We start from the raw sequence: 19,352 nt of genomic DNA on the forward strand, positions 1-19,352 counted from the left end.
AATGGTCCCAAGCTGCCTAAGGCAGGAAGGAAACAATGGAAGCAATGGTATTAACAGGGATTCAAGTCCTGAGCCTCCCATGCATTTTTTCTAGGTTTTTGGAGGAGTCCTTTACGTCCTCCTCAATTGTAAAATAAATGCACTAAAATGACCTCTTCCACAAAATTCATGTAATTATTCTTTTAAGTAGAAAAGAAGGAGCTGTTTATAAAATAACTTATCATTTCAAGTCATTTAGTATAATTTTTATTTTGAGGTATTCCCTTAGTCATGTTGCAGGCTCATAGCGGATCCCCAAATTAGGATAAAGCCTATGTGCATGAGCAACTTTCAACATTCAGATAGATAAATAATGAATGGTCACAGGCAGTAGAATTGAAATCTAGTCCCTCTGAAATGAAGTCACCTGAAGTCATGCTGAATTCCAGAAACTAATATACAGGGACCAAGAGTAAAATATGAACACATGGATGTCTCAGAGGATGCCCCTCAAGGGAGCATTTATAACTCCTCTTTCCTCTTTCCTAGGGAAGAAACAAGTAAACTGTGGGGACCAATTTGGATTTTATATAATAAATGTGATATGCATACTTTTTAGCATAGAGTTTGTACTTTTTGTTAAATATATAGTTATGTTACCACTACTCAAATCACCTGAACTAATTTTCCAAGCTTCTTGGTGGCCAACCTCTTCTTTCACCCAGTGTCCTGGAAACCACTCAACAAAATTTCTATCTGATTTTTCTTTTGCAAGAATGTCTTTCAATAGAACACGTGGGTTTTGATTCTGGCATCTTTCACTTAGCAGAAATTCGTTTGGAGGTCCATGAATGTTGTTAACTGTATCTTTAATGGCACTTTTAACTTTTATGAACTTATGTTTCATAAGATCAACTGTGCACATTGTTTTTATCATTTCCTGATGCAGGACCATTTTTGTTGATTCCACTGTTTAGTGATTATGAATGAAGTTGATCTAAACATTGGCTGACCGTTCTTGTGCAAGCATAGGCTTTTATTTCATTAGGGCAAATACCTAGGATTTGGATCTCTTCATCATATGGTAAATATGTTTAATTGAACTATTTCAAATATTAGCATTCAGATAAATGAAGGATGGTCGAAGGGAGGGGAATTGAAATCTAGCCCTTCTGAAATGAAGTCACCTGGAGTCATGTTGAATTCCAGAAGCTAATACATAGGGACTAAGAATGTTTACAGAAAATCCCAAATAGTTTAACTGGACTGTTTCTATCAGTTTTAATTCTCAAGAGCAATTCACTCCAATTTCATCATATCTTTCTTTGCACTTAATTTAGTTTTTATTTTACTTTCGTGTTTTTTGTTTCTCAAAGATGGCTCAAGCTTTCCCAGAAAAATCTTTATTTTGTGCCTTTTTATTTTTTATTTGACAGATCATAGCTGAATATCATTTGGGGTATGTAGTGTGATGTTTATATTTAGACATTGTGTCTCAAACTTATAACACAAGTTATCCATCATTTAAAATAATTGTTATTTCTTTGTGATGGGTAATATGCAAAATATCTTCTACTAATTATTTTTGTATTTTTTATTTGTTCTAATTAGTAATACAGTAGAATGCACTATGATACATCATACATAAATGGAGTGTAATTTCCCATTCTTCTGCTTGTACACAATGTAGACTCACACCAGTCGTGTACTCATGTATGTACATAGGGTAATAATGTCTGATTCAATCTACTGTCTTCTACTGCTATATCCCTTCCCCTCCCTTCACTCCCTTTTCCCTCATCTAAAGTAACCCTCTTCTTCCCTAGTCCCCCACCACTTATTGTGAATCAGCAGCCGCATATCAGAGAAAACATTTGGACTTTGTTTTTTGGGGATTGGCTTATTTCACTTAGCATGCTATTCTCTAGCTCCATCCATTTACCAGCCCTGCCATCATTTCATACTTCTTTCAGGCTGAGTAATATTCCCTTGTGTACATAAATCACATGACACGATTCTGTATTTAGAAGATCTGAAAATTTTCATCAGGAAACTTCTAGAACTAGTAAATGAATTCAGCAAAGTAGTAGGATATAAAATCAACACCCATAAATAAAACGCATTTCTATACATTAGTGAATATCATTCTTCAACTCTACTGGTCTTCCTTCTACATATTTATAGTTTTTTTTTTAATTAGTGCTTTTTAGACATACAAAAAGATGAAACTGTCTGTGGTATATTCATATAAGTACATAGGATTGCTGGGTCTGCATCATTACACTCTTCCTCCTTTGTCTCTTCCCCCCTCCCTTTTCCTGTCTCTCAACCCTCCCCTGGATTCCCTTCCTTGGCTCCACTGGTGTTCTTTGTAGTTTCATGGGAATCCCTTGCCCTTTCCCCCTATTTTGGTCTAGTTCCTTATATACAGGAGAAAAAAAAAATTGACCCTTGACTTTCTTTCTTTTTTTCAGACAATCTTAGTTGTCTTTTATTGATTTACATTTACAAAAATAATTTTAAGCAAATCTATTTGTTACATTTATGTAAGTTATAAAGCTATAAATCTAACAAAAAAAATCTCATGTTCATGTTACTTAAATATCAGACCATTTCATTAAAAATGTGATATAATCTCACTTCAGTTCAGAGGAATGCAATATATTGTGGAATCTAGAACCAGTGGAGTCCTGTACTTCTTCTTATTAGGGGACTGTAGTTAACACATAATACTGGGGTTCATTTTGACATAATCATACCAGCATGGAATAGGATTTGCTCCAATTCAGCCCCCACTATTTTCACTTTCTCTCTTCTCTATATAGTAAATAATATAGAACATATATAATAATATATAAATAATAGAGACTTATATAATAAAAATTATAGAACACTGGAGTGAGATGGAATCTCAGTGTAGTTTTAATTTGTGTTTCTCTAATTGCTGGAGATGTTGAACATTTTTTCATATATTTGTTGATCATTCGTGTTTCTTCTTTTTGAGAAGGGTCTTGCTGCAGTCTGGCTGGGCAAAATAACTGGGGGGTGACAAGCAACTTGTGAAGATTGAAACAGCGGGAGCCTCTTTATTACAGGACAGCAGAGGGATATATACCCAACTAATTACACACAGGTTAACTCAATTAACATCATCTAGATACAGCAGTCAGTCATTAAGGAATCCTCATCATCTTAATGGCTCTCTGGCATTGCTTCACAAACCACTCCTCCTGGCAAAGTGCCAGGCGCCATCTTGACTTGGTTGTGGCCCTCAACAGGGTCTGTTCAATTCCTTTGCTTATTTATTGGTTGGGTATATATATATATATATATATATATATATATATATATATATATATATATTGGTGTTAAGCTTTTTGTGTTCTTTGTATAACCTGTAAATCAACACCCTCTCTGAGGTGCAGGTGGCATAGATTGTCTCTGATTGCGTAGACTCTTTCTTCGTGCACTTGATTGTATCTTTTGCTGTGAAGAAGCTTTTTAGTTTGATGCCATACCATTTATTGATTTTTATTTTATCTTTTGCTTTAGGAGTCTTATTCAGGAAGTCATTTCCTGTGTCATATGTTGAAGCATTGGGCCTAGCTTTTGATCTAATAGGTGCAGTATTTCTGGTCTAATTCCTAGTCTAATTCACTAATGCCTAAGTGATCCCACCATTATGCCCAACCACAATAATGGTATCCTAATTAGTATAAGATATTTCCCATGCTCATATAATTTTATCAAAGTGGATTCTTGTCATACATAACTAAGAAGAACTAATAAAACAAAAATATAGAACTTTGGGGAATAGAAATTGAAGACAACCTTGGAGGATGGAAAGACTGAAAGACTTCTCATGTTCTTGGATAGACATAATTAATTTTTTTCTACTTAGAGTTGATTTTTGTGCAAGGTGAAGGATAAGGGCTAACTTTAATTTGATTACATATGAATTTCCAATTTTCCTTTTACCATTGGTTGAGGAGTCTATCTTTTATTCAGTGTTTGTTTTGGGCACCTTTGTCTAGTATGAGGTAACTGTATTGGTGTGGATTTGTCTCTGTGTCTTCTATTTTGACTTGTTGGCATTCTTGTCAATTTTGGTGCCAATACCGTGCTGTTTTTGTTACTGTACCTCTGTAGTGCAATATAAAATTTGGGATTATGATGCCTCCTGCTTTATATTTCTCACTAAGAATTGCTTTAACTCTTCAGGGCCTCTTATTTTCTAAATGAATTTGATGACTGCTCTTTCTACTTCTATGAAGCATGTCATTGCAAGTTTGATGGAAGTTGAGCATTGAATCAGCAACCCCTCTGGAAAGCAGCATGGATATTCCTCAAAAAACTAGGAATGAATCCACCATTTGACCTGGTTATCCCATATATCCAAAAGATTTAAAATCAGTGTCGTACAGTGACAAGCTTGTTTATATCAATGTTTATAGCAGCACAGTTCACAATAACTAAACTATGAAATCAACCTAGATGCCCAGGAACACATGAATGGAAAAAGATATTGTGGTATCTATACAGAATGGAATATTACTTATCCATAAAGGAGAATGACTTTATGACATTTGCCAGTAAATGGATGAATATGGAGACTATCATGCAAGTGAAATTAGCCAATCCCCCAAAACCAAAGGTTCAATACTTTACTGATATGTGGAAGCTGAACCATAGTAAAGGCAGGGAGGGGACGAGAAGAAGTTCAGCAGATTAGACAAAGGAAAATAAAAGGAAGGGAGTGGTATAAGAATACTAAAGATAGTAGAATAAATCTAACATTGTTTTCCTATGTACATATATGAAAATACCTAAGTGAATCCCACCATCATGCCCCATCACAATAATGGGAACCCAATTAGTATAAATATTTCCCATGCTTCTATAATTTTATCAAAGTGGATTCTACTGTCATACATAACAAGAAGGACTAATAAAACAAAAATAAATAGAACTTTGGGGTATAGAAATTGAAGACAGCCTTGGAGGATGGAAAAAGACTTCTCATATTCTTGGATAGACAGAATTAATTATTTTTTAATGGGATAAATTAAAAGTGATACATAGATTCAAAGCAAATCTCCATCAAAATACCAATGTAATTCTTCAGATTAAGGAAAAAAAGAGTCCTAAAATTCACACAGAAGAATCAAAGACTCAGCAAAGCAATCCTGAGCAATATGAGCCAGATTTTGCAAGACTTCACCTTGAGATATACTGCAGATCTGTAAAACCAAACCAGCATGGAACTGGCATTTCAGCAAACATGAAGACCAATGGAGTAGAGAACACAGAGACAAAGCCTCACAGATATGTTTGTCAGGGTTTTTAGCCCCCCATTCCCTCCTGACCTGCAGGAGAGATTGCGGGAGCACGCCCAACCAGGACGGGCCAAGAAAGGTAAAGGTCGACTGGCCGCCCCACCCAACTCTCCCTCGCCAGAGGACAATCAGACGTGCCAGGGAGAACAGTCAAAGCAGGATCTCATTTATTGAGAAAACACACACGGCTAATATAATGTACAGGAGCCAATCAGGATAAAGGTCAGCAGGGTGGGGAGAGTTCACGTGTACACCCATCCTACAGGCAGTAATGGGAGACACGAGCTGTCCGTGAGGGCAGAAGGGTTCTGAGCCTATCCTAAAGGTGGTCCGATTCTTCATCACAACCCACGGCAATGCCTTCTGGCTAATCACCAGGCGCTATCTTAGCCACCTGTGGCCTCAGGACTGGGAAGCGGGAAGCAGCCAGCAAGTTAAGTTTCCTCTTTTCTGATGCAACATGTCCCACGTTACATCATGCCCCACAATGTTCACTTTGTCACTGATAATGTTGCCAAGAACATAAGGTGGAGAAAAACAAACAAATGGTGCTGGGAAAACTGGATAGCTATTTGTGGAAGAATGAAGCTGGGAAGTTAGATTCCTATCACCCTGCAGTAAAGTCAACGCAAAGTGTGTGAAAGACCTGGTCACAGATACCACAAAACAGAGGTTCCACACTGCAACATAGAGGCACAGTAATCATCTTCATCTTCACCTTCCTTAGTAAGACACCCAAAGAATAAGAACAAACCAAGAACCAATGAGTGTGATAACATCCAAATGGAAAGCTGCCTATCTCTTGAGTTGTTTTTGTGTTTCCATACCTTTGCTTTCTAAACTGTATTTTGAAAGTTTAAAAATCTAACTTGTATATGTTAATTCTAAATTTAGTTTCATCTAGTTTAATATTTATGCTTTCCATCAAGGTATTTTATATAATTGTTAATATGCATATATTAGTTCATGATTTCTCATTTATAACCTTTTAATATATCATGTTTCATGTTATTCACTAAGAATATATATAAATATATATATATATTTATGTTAGCTTATATACATATATACATATATATTTTGGTTGTACTAAGGATTGAACATAAGTATGCTCTAACATTGAAAACATTGAACTCAGAGGCACTCTACCACATCCTCAGCCCTATTTTGTATTTTATTTAGAGACAGAGTCTTAGTGAATTGCTTAGTGCCTCACTTTTGCTGAGGCTGGCTTTGAACTTGCAATCCTCCTGTCTCAGGCTATAAGCTGTTGGGATTACAGAAGTGCACCACTATGCCTGGCTTATTATTATTTTTTGAGACAGGATTTCATTAAGTTGCTGAGGCAGATCTCAAGTTTGCAATTCTCCTGCTTCAGCCTCCTGAGTCTCTGGAATTATAGACATGTGACACCACACCTGGCAATAACAATATATTTTGTTTCATTTATTTTCACAATTTAAGTGAAATTATGTTTTAACCAGCCTTTTCACTGCTGTGACTGAAAGACATGATAAGAACAATTGTAGAGGAGGAAACATTTATTTGAGGGCTCATGGTTTTAGAGGTATAAGTCCATATACTTCATTCCATGACTTCATTCCTCTGAGCTCCAGGTGAGTCAGAACATCATGGAAGAAGAATGTGGTAAAGGGATGCAGCTCACATGATGATCAGAAGAGGAGAGAGAAACAGAGACTCCACTTGCTGGATACAAAATATATGCCCCCAAAGCATGCCCCCAATGACCCATCTTTTCCAGTCACATGCTGCCCACTTTCAGTTATCACTCAGTTAATCCCATCAGGGAATCAATTCACCGATTGGGTTAAGGCTGTCATGACCCAATAATTTCTCCTCTAAAACTTATTGCATTGTCTCACACATGAGTTTTAGGGGTATACCTCACATCCATCCCATAGCAAGTTAAAACTCACGTAGCATGCTCTAGAATTCACAGTCTTTACCATTGTGTCTGTTAATTTTTTGTAACAAATCCACTAGGATTTGTTACAGAAATCTGGTAAAGCCAAAGGTCGAATACTTTTACTGATATGTGGAAGCTAAACCACAGTAAAGGCAGGGAGGGGAAAAGGAAAAGTTCAGTAGGATTAGACAAAGGAAAATGAAAGGAAGGGAGTGGTATAAGAATACCAAAGATAGTAAAATAAATCTAACATTGTTTTCTTATGTACACATATGAAAATACCTAAGTGAATCCCACCATCATGGTAATACAACCAAAGAAAGTGACATCAGAATGTCAGAAACATCTGCACACCTGTGTCCATTGCAGCACAATTCACAACAGCCAAGAAACGGAAGCAAAGTGCCCATCAACTGATGAAAAGCCAACGAAATGTGACATACATACAAAATGGAACACAATACATTCATAAAAAAACACGTTTCTGTAATTTGCAACAATATGGATGGAATTGTAGATAATTATGGTAAGTCAAATAGGCAAAGGCACAGAAAGAGAAATATCACTGGAGACACTTATATTCATATTAGTATATTTATGAATATGGTCATAACCCAAGTTTGTTCTTGTTTTACATGTGTGCTTTTTACTGGTGTGTGCTAGAGAAAATGTATATAGATCAAATGAATCAATCAAATATCCTTAATGAGTTTTTTTTTTTTTTTGATAAGCCAGAACCAAAACAACTTGTGACTCCTCTCACCATTGTTGTACAGATATTGTACTTCTGGATATGTTTCCTTGTTTCTACACAATAAACTGACTTTTGAGGAGGTAAATATTTGACTTTAGAAACTTGACTTCCATACGCACCTTAATATGTGATTCAGCACATGGAGAAGATCTGAGAAGCATGACATTAAGTTATTGTGCATCCTACAATTTTTAAATCCAAATTTTAGAAACACTTTCCTTCTAAAACTATATTCTTGAACGCACTCTTGACCTCCGTGTTCCTGAGGCTGTAGACCACAGGGTTCAGCATGGGGATGACCATAGTGTAGAACACAGCGGCAAATTTGTCAGTGTCCATGGAGTGACTGGAGCTGGGCTGCAAGTACATGAAGATAATTGTCCCATAGAAAATGGAGACAGCAGTGAGGTGAGAAGCACAGGTGGACAGAGCTTTCTGGTATCCTGCAACCGAGCGCATCTTTAGGATGGTGATAAATATGAATAGGTAGGATACGAAGATAACCAAAAGAGCAAAAATGATATTCAAGCTGGCTACATAAAAAAGAACCAGCTCATTGTCGTGCCTATCAGAGCAAGAGAGAGCCATCATTGCTGGAACATCACAGAAAAAGTGATGGACCACATTGGACTTACAGAAGGAGAGACTGAATATTTCTCCAACATGGATGGAGCCACTCAGAAGACCACAGACATGGCAGCCTATGACCAGACGGGCACACACACCTGTAGTCATGGTGGTAGAGTAATGTAAGGGTTTGCACACAGCGGCAAAGCGGTCATAAGCCATAGATGCCAAGAGGAAATTTTCCACAGTGGCAAAGGCTATAAAAATGAACATCTGAGCAGCACAGGCATTGTAGGAGATGACCGTGTCTCCTAGAAGGAGCCCAGCCATGGCTGTGGGAGTGACAGCAGAAGAGTAGCCTAAATCCGCCAGAGACAAGCTACCAAGAAAAAAGTACATGGGAGTGTGTAGACGAGAATCAGTGAGAATGAGAACAATCATCCCAAGGTTTCCAAGAACATTAATGAAGTAGATGAGGGTGATCATGATAAAGAGGGCCACCTGTAGTCCTGGGGCATTGGTGAGTCCTAGTAGGATGAACTCTGTCACTTCTGTCCTGTTCTCTATCCATGTTATTCGGGAATCAGGAGATGCTCTTTAGCAAAGAGAAATGAAGCACAAGAGTGTCAATAGGTGTTATGAAATAGATATTTTCCCCAAAATGAAACATTTATACAACAGGTGAATTATTTTCTTACAGCAATAATGTAGATTTTAAGCTCAAGAATGTGTAAATATGAGCTTAACCACAGAAGTTAGTGCATTAATTATTTTTGTAGATACAAACTTCTGAATTTGAAAATTCAATCCAAGTCAAACAGTATTTGTTAAATTTTATGTAATTTAAATTAATATTTGACAAATTTTATGAACATACAACAAGACATGTTGAGAAACATGTATATAATTATATATGTGTGTATAATTATATCGTATGTTATTGTGTGTGTGTGTGTATATATATATCTCCTACATCACACAAAAAAAATGAAGAAAGTGATGGTATCTAACTCAAAATATTATTGTGAGAATTTAATGTGAAAATACATAGAAAATAACATCTAAATTCCTGGTGATTAAGACCTTGTAAGTGTCAGCTATAATGATGTTATCCAAATGCAATGATGGACTGCATTGGTATTGGCTTAGAAGTAGGTGGCTGTATGCCAAGCTTCAGGGGTGGGTGATCTTAGTTTAGCAAAATAATGATAATTTCCAAGTATCACGAAACTCAACTGATGTAAACTTTGACACACACATCCCAGATCTATTTCAGTTTTAAAGAAAAATATTCAAAACCCATTTCTGTGGTCAGTGAGTCATAGTGAGTATAGCAGTCCTACTATTTTGCTAGAATTTTAGTTTTTTTTAACTGAGTTTTATTGAAAATAGAAGCTTACTTACCTCCTTGGAAACATAACAATCTTGAACAGGAAGCTTGAAATCTGAAATTCAACCATAGATTAATGGTTCCATTATGTTAGAGAAGTTGTCTGTCTCCCGTAGTAGTTAATGGTCCCAACCTGTCTAAGGCAGGCAGGAAACAATCAAAACAGTCCTATTCTCAGGGATTCAAGTCCTGAGTCTTTCATGCATTCTTCTTGGTCTTTGGAGGAGTTAACTAACCTCCTTCTCAATTGTAAAATAAACACAATAAAACTATCTATTCCACAATATTTGCAGAATTGTGCTCTTAAATAGCAAATAAGGGAATGGCCATGAAACAACAAGCTAACAGGGGGTTATCATTTTCAAGTCACCTAATAAAAATTTTATTTTCAGGTATTCCTTTAGCCATGTTGCAGCCTCAGAGAGAATCCCCAAATCAAGAGAATTCCTGTGTGCACAAGGAACTATCAAAAATAAGGTGAATAAAGGATGGTGGAAGGGAGAAGAATTGAAATCTTGCCCCTCTGAAATAAAGTAACCCGGAGTCATGTTGATTTTCAGAGGCTAATACAGAGGGACCAGGAGTAAATGATAAAGACATGGATGTCTCAGAGGATGCCCCTCAAGGGAGCATCTGTAACTCTTCTTTCCTCTTTCCTCAGGAAGAAACAATTAAACTGCCTGTGGGGACCAATTTGGAAATTTTGAGTATGCACAAGTGTTTTGTATCACATGTTAATTTATCAATAACAGTGATATGCACACTTTTTAGCATACAGTTTTGACTTTTTGTTAAATACATAGCTATGCAACCATTACCAAAATCACTTGAACTAATTTTCCAAGCTTCTTGGTGGCCAACCTCCTCTTTTACCTAGTGTCCTGGAAACCACTCAGCAGATTTTCCATCTAATTTTTCTTTTGCAAGAATGTCTTTCACTAGAACACGTGGGTTTTGATTCTGGCATCTTTCATTTAGCAGAAATTCATTTGGAGGTCCATGTATGTTATTAACTGTATTTTTAATGGAACTTTTAATTTTTTGGACTTATGTTTTATAAGATCAACTGTACACATTGTCTTTGTCATTTCCTAGTGCAGGACCATTTTTGTTGATTCTGGTATTTTGGTGATTATGAATAAGGTTGATATAAAAATTGGGTGACCTTTCTTGTTCAAGCAGAGGCTTGTATTTCATTAGGGCAAATACCTAGGAATTGGATCACTTTATCATATGGTACATATATTTATTTGAACTGTTTGATTTATCAACGTTCATATAAATAAAAAATGGTCAAAGCGAGTAGAATTGAATTCTAGTCTCTCTGAAATGAAGTCACCTGGAGTCATGTTAAATTTCAGAAGCTAATACATAGGGACTAAGAATGTTTACAGAAAATCCCAAACAGTTTATAGAAGTGGTTCTATCAGTTTTAATTCCCAAAAGTAGTTCTTTCTAATTTCATCATATCTTTTTTTGCGCTCAATTTGGTTTTCATTTTACTAAAATAAATTAATTTCCTATTTGCGGTTTCTGAAAGATGGCTCAAGTTTTCCCAACAAAATCTTTATTTTGTGTCAAGTTATTTTTATTTTTTAATGTTTCTTTTTATTTTTTAACTGAGAGATCATAGATGAATATCTTTTGGTATATATAGTGTGATTTTTATATCTTGCCCTTGTTTCTCAATCTTAGAACACAAGTTATCCATCATTTAAAATATTATTATTTCTTTGTGATGGCAATATGCAAAGTCTTTTCTTCTATTTTTTGTATTTTTAATTTGTTCTAATTAGTTATACCTGACAGTTGAATGCACTATGATACATCATACATAAATGGAGTATAATTTCTCATTCTTGTGGTTGTATATGTTATAGAATCATACTATTCTTGTAGTCATATATGAATATAAAGTAATGATGTCTGTTTCATTCTACTATGCTTCTCACCTCTATATGCCCTCCCCTCCCTTCACTTACCTCTCCTTAATCTAAAGTAACTCTATTCTTCTCTAGATCCCATTGTTGTGAATTAGCATCTGCATAGCAGAGAAACACTTGGGGTTTTTTTTGTTTGTTTTTGGATTGGCTTATTTCACTTAGCATGATATTTCTCAGCTCCATACATTTACAGGCAAATGCCATAATTTCATTCTTCTTTAAGGTAAGTAATATTCCATGGCATATATACACCACATCATGTGATTCTTTATTTAGAAGATCCAAAAATTCCACCAAAAATCTTCTAGAACTAATAAATGAATTCAGCAAAGTAGCAGGATATAAAATCAACACCTATGAATAAAACACGTTCCTATTCATCAATAATGAATCTACTGAAAGAGAAATTTGGAAAATGATCCCATTCACAAAAGCCTCAAAGAAAATAAAATACTCAGGAATAAATCTAACAAAAGAGATGAAAGACCTCTACAATGAAATTTTCTAGATATTTTTAATGATATAATATTGTTACTTATTAGCTCTAATTATCCCCAGGGTAATGCATTTTCCATTTTTCTCAACGATATCTCAAGAGTCTTTTCATCAAAATATAAAATCACACAGACTTACCATATCATCCCATTCGAGATCTGGGAGTGTTTTTATTTTATCATATATTTTTACCATATAGAAAATTGATCCATTTTCTCTTTTACAGTGTACTCTGAGCCTTTAATTCCAGGCATGTGCCATGGTTACATGTTTGTCCTGTTTGTTAGATTGCCTGAATTCATACCAAGTAATTCAACTTTATCAAATTTCAGTGTCTTATCAGTAATGAAACTAATAATGTCATCTCTCATAGGATGGTGAAGAAGATTATCAGATCACATATATATCAACTGCAGAACAATTTCTTACATGTATCAGGTGTTCCATAAATTTCAATATATTAATATTTTATTGTTTATAAAAATTGAGGTAGCAGGGGTCATAAAAATAGTGTTGCCCAAGACTTTCAGCTACCTCTTTGCATGTTCTTGCCCTCTGCAGTATGACAGAGACAGGTACTAGCTGTGTCATTTCTGGGTAGGTTGGAGCACATGCATTACCTCCAGGTGTCTCTCTTCTGTCATGGATATTGAAAAGGCTTCATAGTCCACCAGGTGTAATTGCAGATGATGAAGCCCTTATCAGCCTAATGACTACATAGGGAGAGCCTTTATTTCACTACAAAACCTGTGTTCAAATTCTAATATTTTTTTTTCCATCAGTGGAAAAGTTAACAATAAAATTTACATGTAAGGGCCAAGGATCCTGAAGAACCGAGATAATCATGAAAAAGATTTCTTGATTTCAAAGCTGAATACAAATAAAAACGAATTAAAGCAATTTAGTATTGTCTTAAGAATATAGTTCTAAGTCAATGAAATGCAATTGATGCTCTTAAACCTATATGACTGTGGACAATTGATTTTTTTATATGGCTGGATTTCTATTTAATAGGAAAAGAATAATTTTCAACAAATAGTTCTGGGGCAACTGGATAATTGTGTACAAAAGTTGGTTATTGTATACTGAATATTTGCCAAGAGAGTAGACTTTGAGTAGCCTTAACACACACACAAAGGAAAAATGACAGTATCAGATGATGAATAGGTTAATTTTCTTGATTATAGTAATCACAATGTGCTTATACATTGTGCATATAAATCACATTGTATGATTATATCATATACATCATATTATATACCTTAATGAAATAAAAACAGTAAAGCTTCATTCCTACTTCATATCATTTACCAAAATCAACTCAAAATGAACAAAACTTATATTTGAAAGCCACAGACCTAAAACATTTACAAAATTTTGGTAAATATTCTAGACTTTAGGCTTGGCAATGATTTCTTGTGTATGACACCAAAACCCAAAAGAAAAAATACATAAACTTAACATTACATGTTTGTGCCTCAAAGTATACTATCAAAAATGTGAAGATGAAACTATGGAATAGTAAAAGAGATATTTGTAAATCATACATCTAATAAGGGTTTATCATAGAGAATATATAAAGGATTTATACACCTCAGCAGCAGCAATGACAAAAGAAACTTAAATTTAAAAATGGGCAAAGCACTCAAATAGACATTTTTGCAAAGATTTGAAAAAGACCAATAAGTACTAGAAAAGATTTTCAAAATCATTGGTCAAGAGGTAAATGCAAATCAAAACTACAGTCTGATACCTCTTCACACCCATTAGAATAACTATTTATATGTATAAGCCCCAACAGAACAGAAACTAAAAGTGTTGGCAAGAATGTAGAGAAATTAAAATACTTTGACATTACGGATGGAAATACAAAGTTTTCCCATTGCTTTGGAAAACAGGATTGACTGTAATCGTCTTCAAAACAAACAGAATTACCACATTCATGAGCCATTCTACCCCTAATTATATATCCCCCAAATGGGAGCAAGTTCATAAACAATATTTGTATGTAAATGTTCATAGCAACATTGTTAACTATTGACAAAATATAAAATGACCCAAACACCCATCAAGTAAGAATACATGTAGAAAATGCATCACAACACAAATCAAAAGAAATCAGAGCAATTTGGTATTGCTTTAAGACTAGAGATACAGTAATGAAACATATTAAAAGTCCAGAAACACATGCATTTATCTATGGACTATTGATTTTTCCCAAGTGTGGCATGTTTCAATAATGGGAAAGGAAAAGGAACCCAATACAATGGAACATTGACACCCACTATAATACAGATGAACCTTGAAAGCATTATGCTTGGCTGTGATGTGGCTCAGGGTTACAGCACTTGCCTAGTATGTGTGAGGCCCTGGGTTTGACCCTCAGCATGACTAAATAAATAAATAATAGGAATAAAAAGGAAGAAAACATTGTGTTAAGTAAATGACATAAAAGTTTACATACTGTATGATTTCTTACATATGGCATATCCAAAATAAGTAAATCCACGGAGATTGAAAGTAGATTATTTGTTCACAAGATTAGGTGGAAGAGGGAGTGAGAAGGTATGATATATTTGTGAGTGAAAAAACAACTTTTGGAATTAGAAACATGTGATGGTTAAAGGACATTATGAATGCAACAGAAACTACTAAGTTGCAAACTAGTAAATTTTATTTTATGTAAATTCCATATAGGCCATTGCAGTCAAAAGGTAACTTTCCAAAGTGGCAAAGAGTACAAAAAAGAAATCTGGGCAGCACAAGCATTGCAGGAGATGACCTTATCGAGTGAAGATTATGGAGAGGGGAAGCTGCAGTTCTGGGGTGCTGGTCAGTAACCCAGGAGGATAAACTCACTCATTTCTGTGTTATTTTCCATGGATGGTATGTTAGAACCACCAGGTGCTGTGTAGCAAGAGGAAAATTTTGATTTTGAAGAGAAAAACTCATTTGAACAGAAATAGAAAAGTGTAAGCATTACTTTTTATGATAATCATATTTTTCAGTAGTCTCTGTTTTCTCTGCACTTTAGTAAAAGCATTATCCTTTCAGCAGGAAAGGACATAATTTTTATTTCGGCATGTTTCTCCTGCCTACAGTTGCTGAATCACTCAAAATACTCCATTTAGGGAAAGGCCAGGGTGTGTACTTGAAGTTTCAGCAATTCACTTGGGTAAATGATGGCCAAAAGGGCTCTAATTAGAGTTTTCTCTCTTTAAAATAATGTCATGTGGGACTATGACATGATTTCAGAGCCGAATGGATACAACTAGGAAAATTTTTGCAACCATGGTCTTCTCTGGGGAACAGACTCCCTTTTTAACATTTTCATCTCCTTATCATTACTTATATGTGTGAAGCTTTTGAGCTTTTGAGCTAGTTCTTGGTGGGACACACGATGGGTTATTATGAACTATACTCATGCCACAGTTCTGTAGGACATTAGACCTTATGACTTCTACTTAACATGTTTTGGCAATACTGATGCTCAAAATCATCAAACCCAATTGAAAGACATTAAATAAAATCTAAATTAGGAAAGACATCTTTTGTTCATGGCTCAAAGTCCTAAAGTTGGAAATACTCTTCAATGTGTCTTCAGTGTTGATGTCTTCTCTTTCCACCTTCAGCTGGCTTTGCAGAATATAGTAAACGGATCATAAAATTCATATTGGAAAATTGGGGTTACAGGTGTGCTCCTCTGTGTCTGAACACTTTTTTTGTTTGTTTGTTTGTTTTGGGGCTTTTCTTCTTAAGTGTTTCAAGTGTTTTCAAAACAAGCCTCTTGGGACCTCTAGATTCAAGTATGCTCCCGGACACTGTCACAGTTGCAAGAGTCTTAGGGAGCATTATATATGTGCTTGGGTTATTTATTCACCAACATTAAACCCCAGGACCAAAGATTTGAGAAAGCAGGACTCCTTTCTCTATGTTGATTGTAGAGGCAAAGGTGGTCAATGTGAAAAGCAATGGAATTTTCCTTGGAACTGGGCTGTGATGAGAGGTGCCTACCATGATCATAACCTACTGTTTCCTCCCCAGTCCCTTCCTTCCAGTTTCTGCAGGCAGGAAATAATCTTCTCTGAAGACACTTGATAACAGTCCCATCAAATGAAAATACATCCTTCCAATGCACTGCTTTCAGATGTTCTGGGTTTAGTTTAGCTGCAAGATATGCTGATTGATGCCTTCACCCCAATATCCAGGCAAGCCCATCTTCTTAAGGAAGCCCACTCTATTTCTGGTAACATCATGGGCCACAGAGAGGTGGAAAGGGGCCAAGAACATAGTGATCTCCCAGAAATACTCCTCCAGGAAAGCAATTTTATGAATGAGGTCTTCCAGACAAATGACATCAAACCCCTGGAGCCGCTCAATCAATGTGCTGTCTCTCAGCGGGATATTTGTCCATGTTTTGTCTTTGCTTGTCCTTGTTCAAGATGAGTTCCAGGGCAGATCTCAGACCAGATCTCAGATTTGGAAATCCCCAGGTCACATAAGTTTCTACTAAGCATTTTTAGGCTTTGAGAGGTGACTTTTAAGAAAGACACCACTAAAGATTTCCTTCAGATGAAGTCTTGCAATGGTCTTCTGCACCAGTAAACTCATCCCATCAATCCTTTGGATGCTTACAACAAAGGCCAACAAGTGTCTATCAGGCATTTCCAAAGCACAAGATTTTACTTCTAGTCATGTGATATGCACTTGGTCGCGTTTCTGATGCCAGGAATCATGTAGGAATGATTCCAGTCACTTAAATCTGAAGCCTTTTCCTTCTCTCTCCTTCTTTATCCAATGTGCCTACTTTGCCTGGGTAGCTTTAAGGGCCTGCTAATTGTTCCTCTTTTTCAGGAGATTTTCTGGAACCAGGGAGATCTTTTTACTTCGCTTTTCCTCCACCATCTTCCCAGGGCTGTGATTACTGCTCATGTGCCCTGAACACTTTTTTAATGTAAAAAAGCCATAGAGGAGTCTTCTAAAGGCACAAAAGAAGTATTGGCTCATTTGCCATATGAAGTAGACTTTCAAGCTATGATCCAAGTACTTCCTATAGGAAAAAAGTAATTGGAAAATGGGAAGGGTCAAGAGAAATGGAAGATGGCCAAGTAGAGGACAGCTGCCTTCCAAGTTTTTCTGAGTCTCAGGACCAAAGCAGGAGGGTGCAATTTTTCAATGAGATGATTGAAAGATGGATTTTACTACAATTCAATATTGGACATTCAAAGTGGCTTAGGGACTCAGATATTTGGGTACAATAAACATGGGAACCAACCCAGATTTCACATCAGCACTGAACAGTGGACGTTCACCACAGACAGAGGGAGGGAGAATACAGATTTCCTATGGAAAAACCTGAGATAAAAAAATGCTGTGTAATCTTAGCTGATCCTGCAGCTTCACTGTGCACTCCCTTCATGGAGCTGAGGTGGAAGCCATCTTAGGGCAAGTGGGCTGCTGAGAGCTGTAGCCGAGTAGGATGGCATTTTTGGTTGAAAGGTGACACCAGCAAGCCATTGAGATGATAATGGTTATGTTAAAATGTGTATTCAATTGGATATTAGACCCCTGCTGTCCGCCTTGGCCTGCTACTTTGGAGCTCTTGCGGGGATTCCCGGAGAGTTCCCATTGGTTGGGGATGTGCGGTAAGAGGGATTTCCGGAGGAGGGATTTCCTGTTGGTGTGGTGTGTCCCAGGAGAAGGCCGCATGCGTGGCATTTGCGGGAGTTTTGGAAATAAAGTTTGTTCCTGCTTGAGTGGCTTGTGATTTTGTGCCCAGCCAGACTGCGGCAGTGGGCCACAGAGGTGGCTCTGGGAGATGGGAGATCAGAGAAAACACTACTGCAAATCCAACCAGGTGACTATCACATGACCTAGGGTGTGCCTGGTGGGATGTGAGTGAAACAGGTGCCAAATGGACTCTGCCCTGGGATGTGAGTTGGAAGAGGGAAGGGAGCTTGATTCACTTCCCCTTTGGGTCTGCATCTCCCATAAGCAGCTGAAGCAGGCCAGAGGTCTGAGTGGGCAGGATGATACACTCAGGGACTAAGCCAGGAAAGGGTGTGCTTGTGGGCAGCAGTGAGTGGAGGACTGGCCCCACCCTGCCCCACAGTGGAATCCTTGGAAGCTCCTGAGTTCCAGACCCACCTAAGAGATTGGTTACTGTCTTGGGATGGGTCAATCTTGTCTCTCCAAAGAAGGAACCGCCCAACAACGTTCCTGAGAGCTGTCTAAGCCTCACTCACAGAACTCAGAAGCTGTACCCTGGGAGCTCATTGAACTGGTCTCAATGGACAAAATAACAACTCATACTGGTGAGAAGGGAAGTTGGGTCTTATATCAAACAGCTTCAATTTTAGGCCACTCCAACTGACAACTCAGAGAGCAGCAGAGAAATGGAAATGGGTTAAGAACTCCCACTGCTTGCTCTCTTAATGGTACAGAACTGAAGAAGAATTGGAAAGAAAACCTGTTGGATAGAGACAGTGCCACCCAAACTGGCTGACTATTTTGTCCACCTTCTTGGAGGGTTTTTTTCATTCTTTATTAAGAAATTTTTTTCTCTCTCTCTGTATGTTTGTGTGTATACATGTGAATTCTTGCTATGCTGATGACTTCAGGGACATAAATACACACATTTATTTGTTTCATTTTTAGAGTATTTAAAATGTAGTCAATTTTCCTTGCCTTGTTTTTGAGGATTCAGGATTTGGGGATTTGGTTTTGTATTATTTTCATGAGTTTATGTCTCTTGTTTTTCTTCTCCTGCTGATGGCCAAATTCTATTGTTCTCTCTCCCTCTCTCGCAATACTTGATTCTCCTGTTTGTCCCCCATTTTCCATGTAAACATCACCTGCTACATCTCTTTATCATTCTGTTTACTTTTTGAAATCATGTACTCCTTTTTAACTTCCTAATACATTTTCTTTTTTCCTAATTAACCGTACTTTTACCATGTTT

General features: G+C 36.7%; 1 protein-coding gene and 1 pseudogene across 1 annotated transcript; both read right to left on the reverse strand.

The window, feature by feature from the left end:
• Positions 1-8,200: 8,200 nt before the first annotated feature.
• LOC107159871 (olfactory receptor 5B2-like) lies at positions 8,201-10,023 on the reverse strand. The gene is made up of 2 exons (XM_015506524.1): positions 9,968-10,023; positions 8,201-9,158 (listed from the first exon to the last, which is right to left on the reverse strand). Exons 1-2 carry the CDS (start codon positions 10,021-10,023, stop codon positions 8,201-8,203), a joined length of 1,014 nt encoding a protein of 337 aa, XP_015362010.1.
• A 6,526-nt stretch (positions 10,024-16,549) lies between these two features.
• Positions 16,550-17,335, reverse strand: LOC107135388 (annotated as a pseudogene).
• Between the last annotated feature and the right edge of the window lie 2,017 nt (positions 17,336-19,352).

The sequence above is a fragment of the Marmota marmota genome, unplaced genomic scaffold, assembly GCF_001458135.2.
Source record: "Marmota marmota marmota unplaced genomic scaffold, marMar, whole genome shotgun sequence".
Lineage (NCBI taxonomy): Eukaryota > Metazoa > Chordata > Mammalia > Rodentia > Sciuridae > Marmota > Marmota marmota.

Excerpts from the sequence above, each read along its gene's own strand:
- LOC107159871 (XM_015506524.1), bottom strand. The coding sequence starts at position 10,023 with ATGGTTGAATTTCAGATTTCAAGCTTCCTGTTCAAGATTGTTATGTTT. Across the intron at positions 9,159-9,967 it reads ATTGTTATGTTTCCAAGGAG|AGCATCTCCTGATTCCCGAA; the intron begins GTAAGTAAGCTT and ends TCTTTGCTAAAG.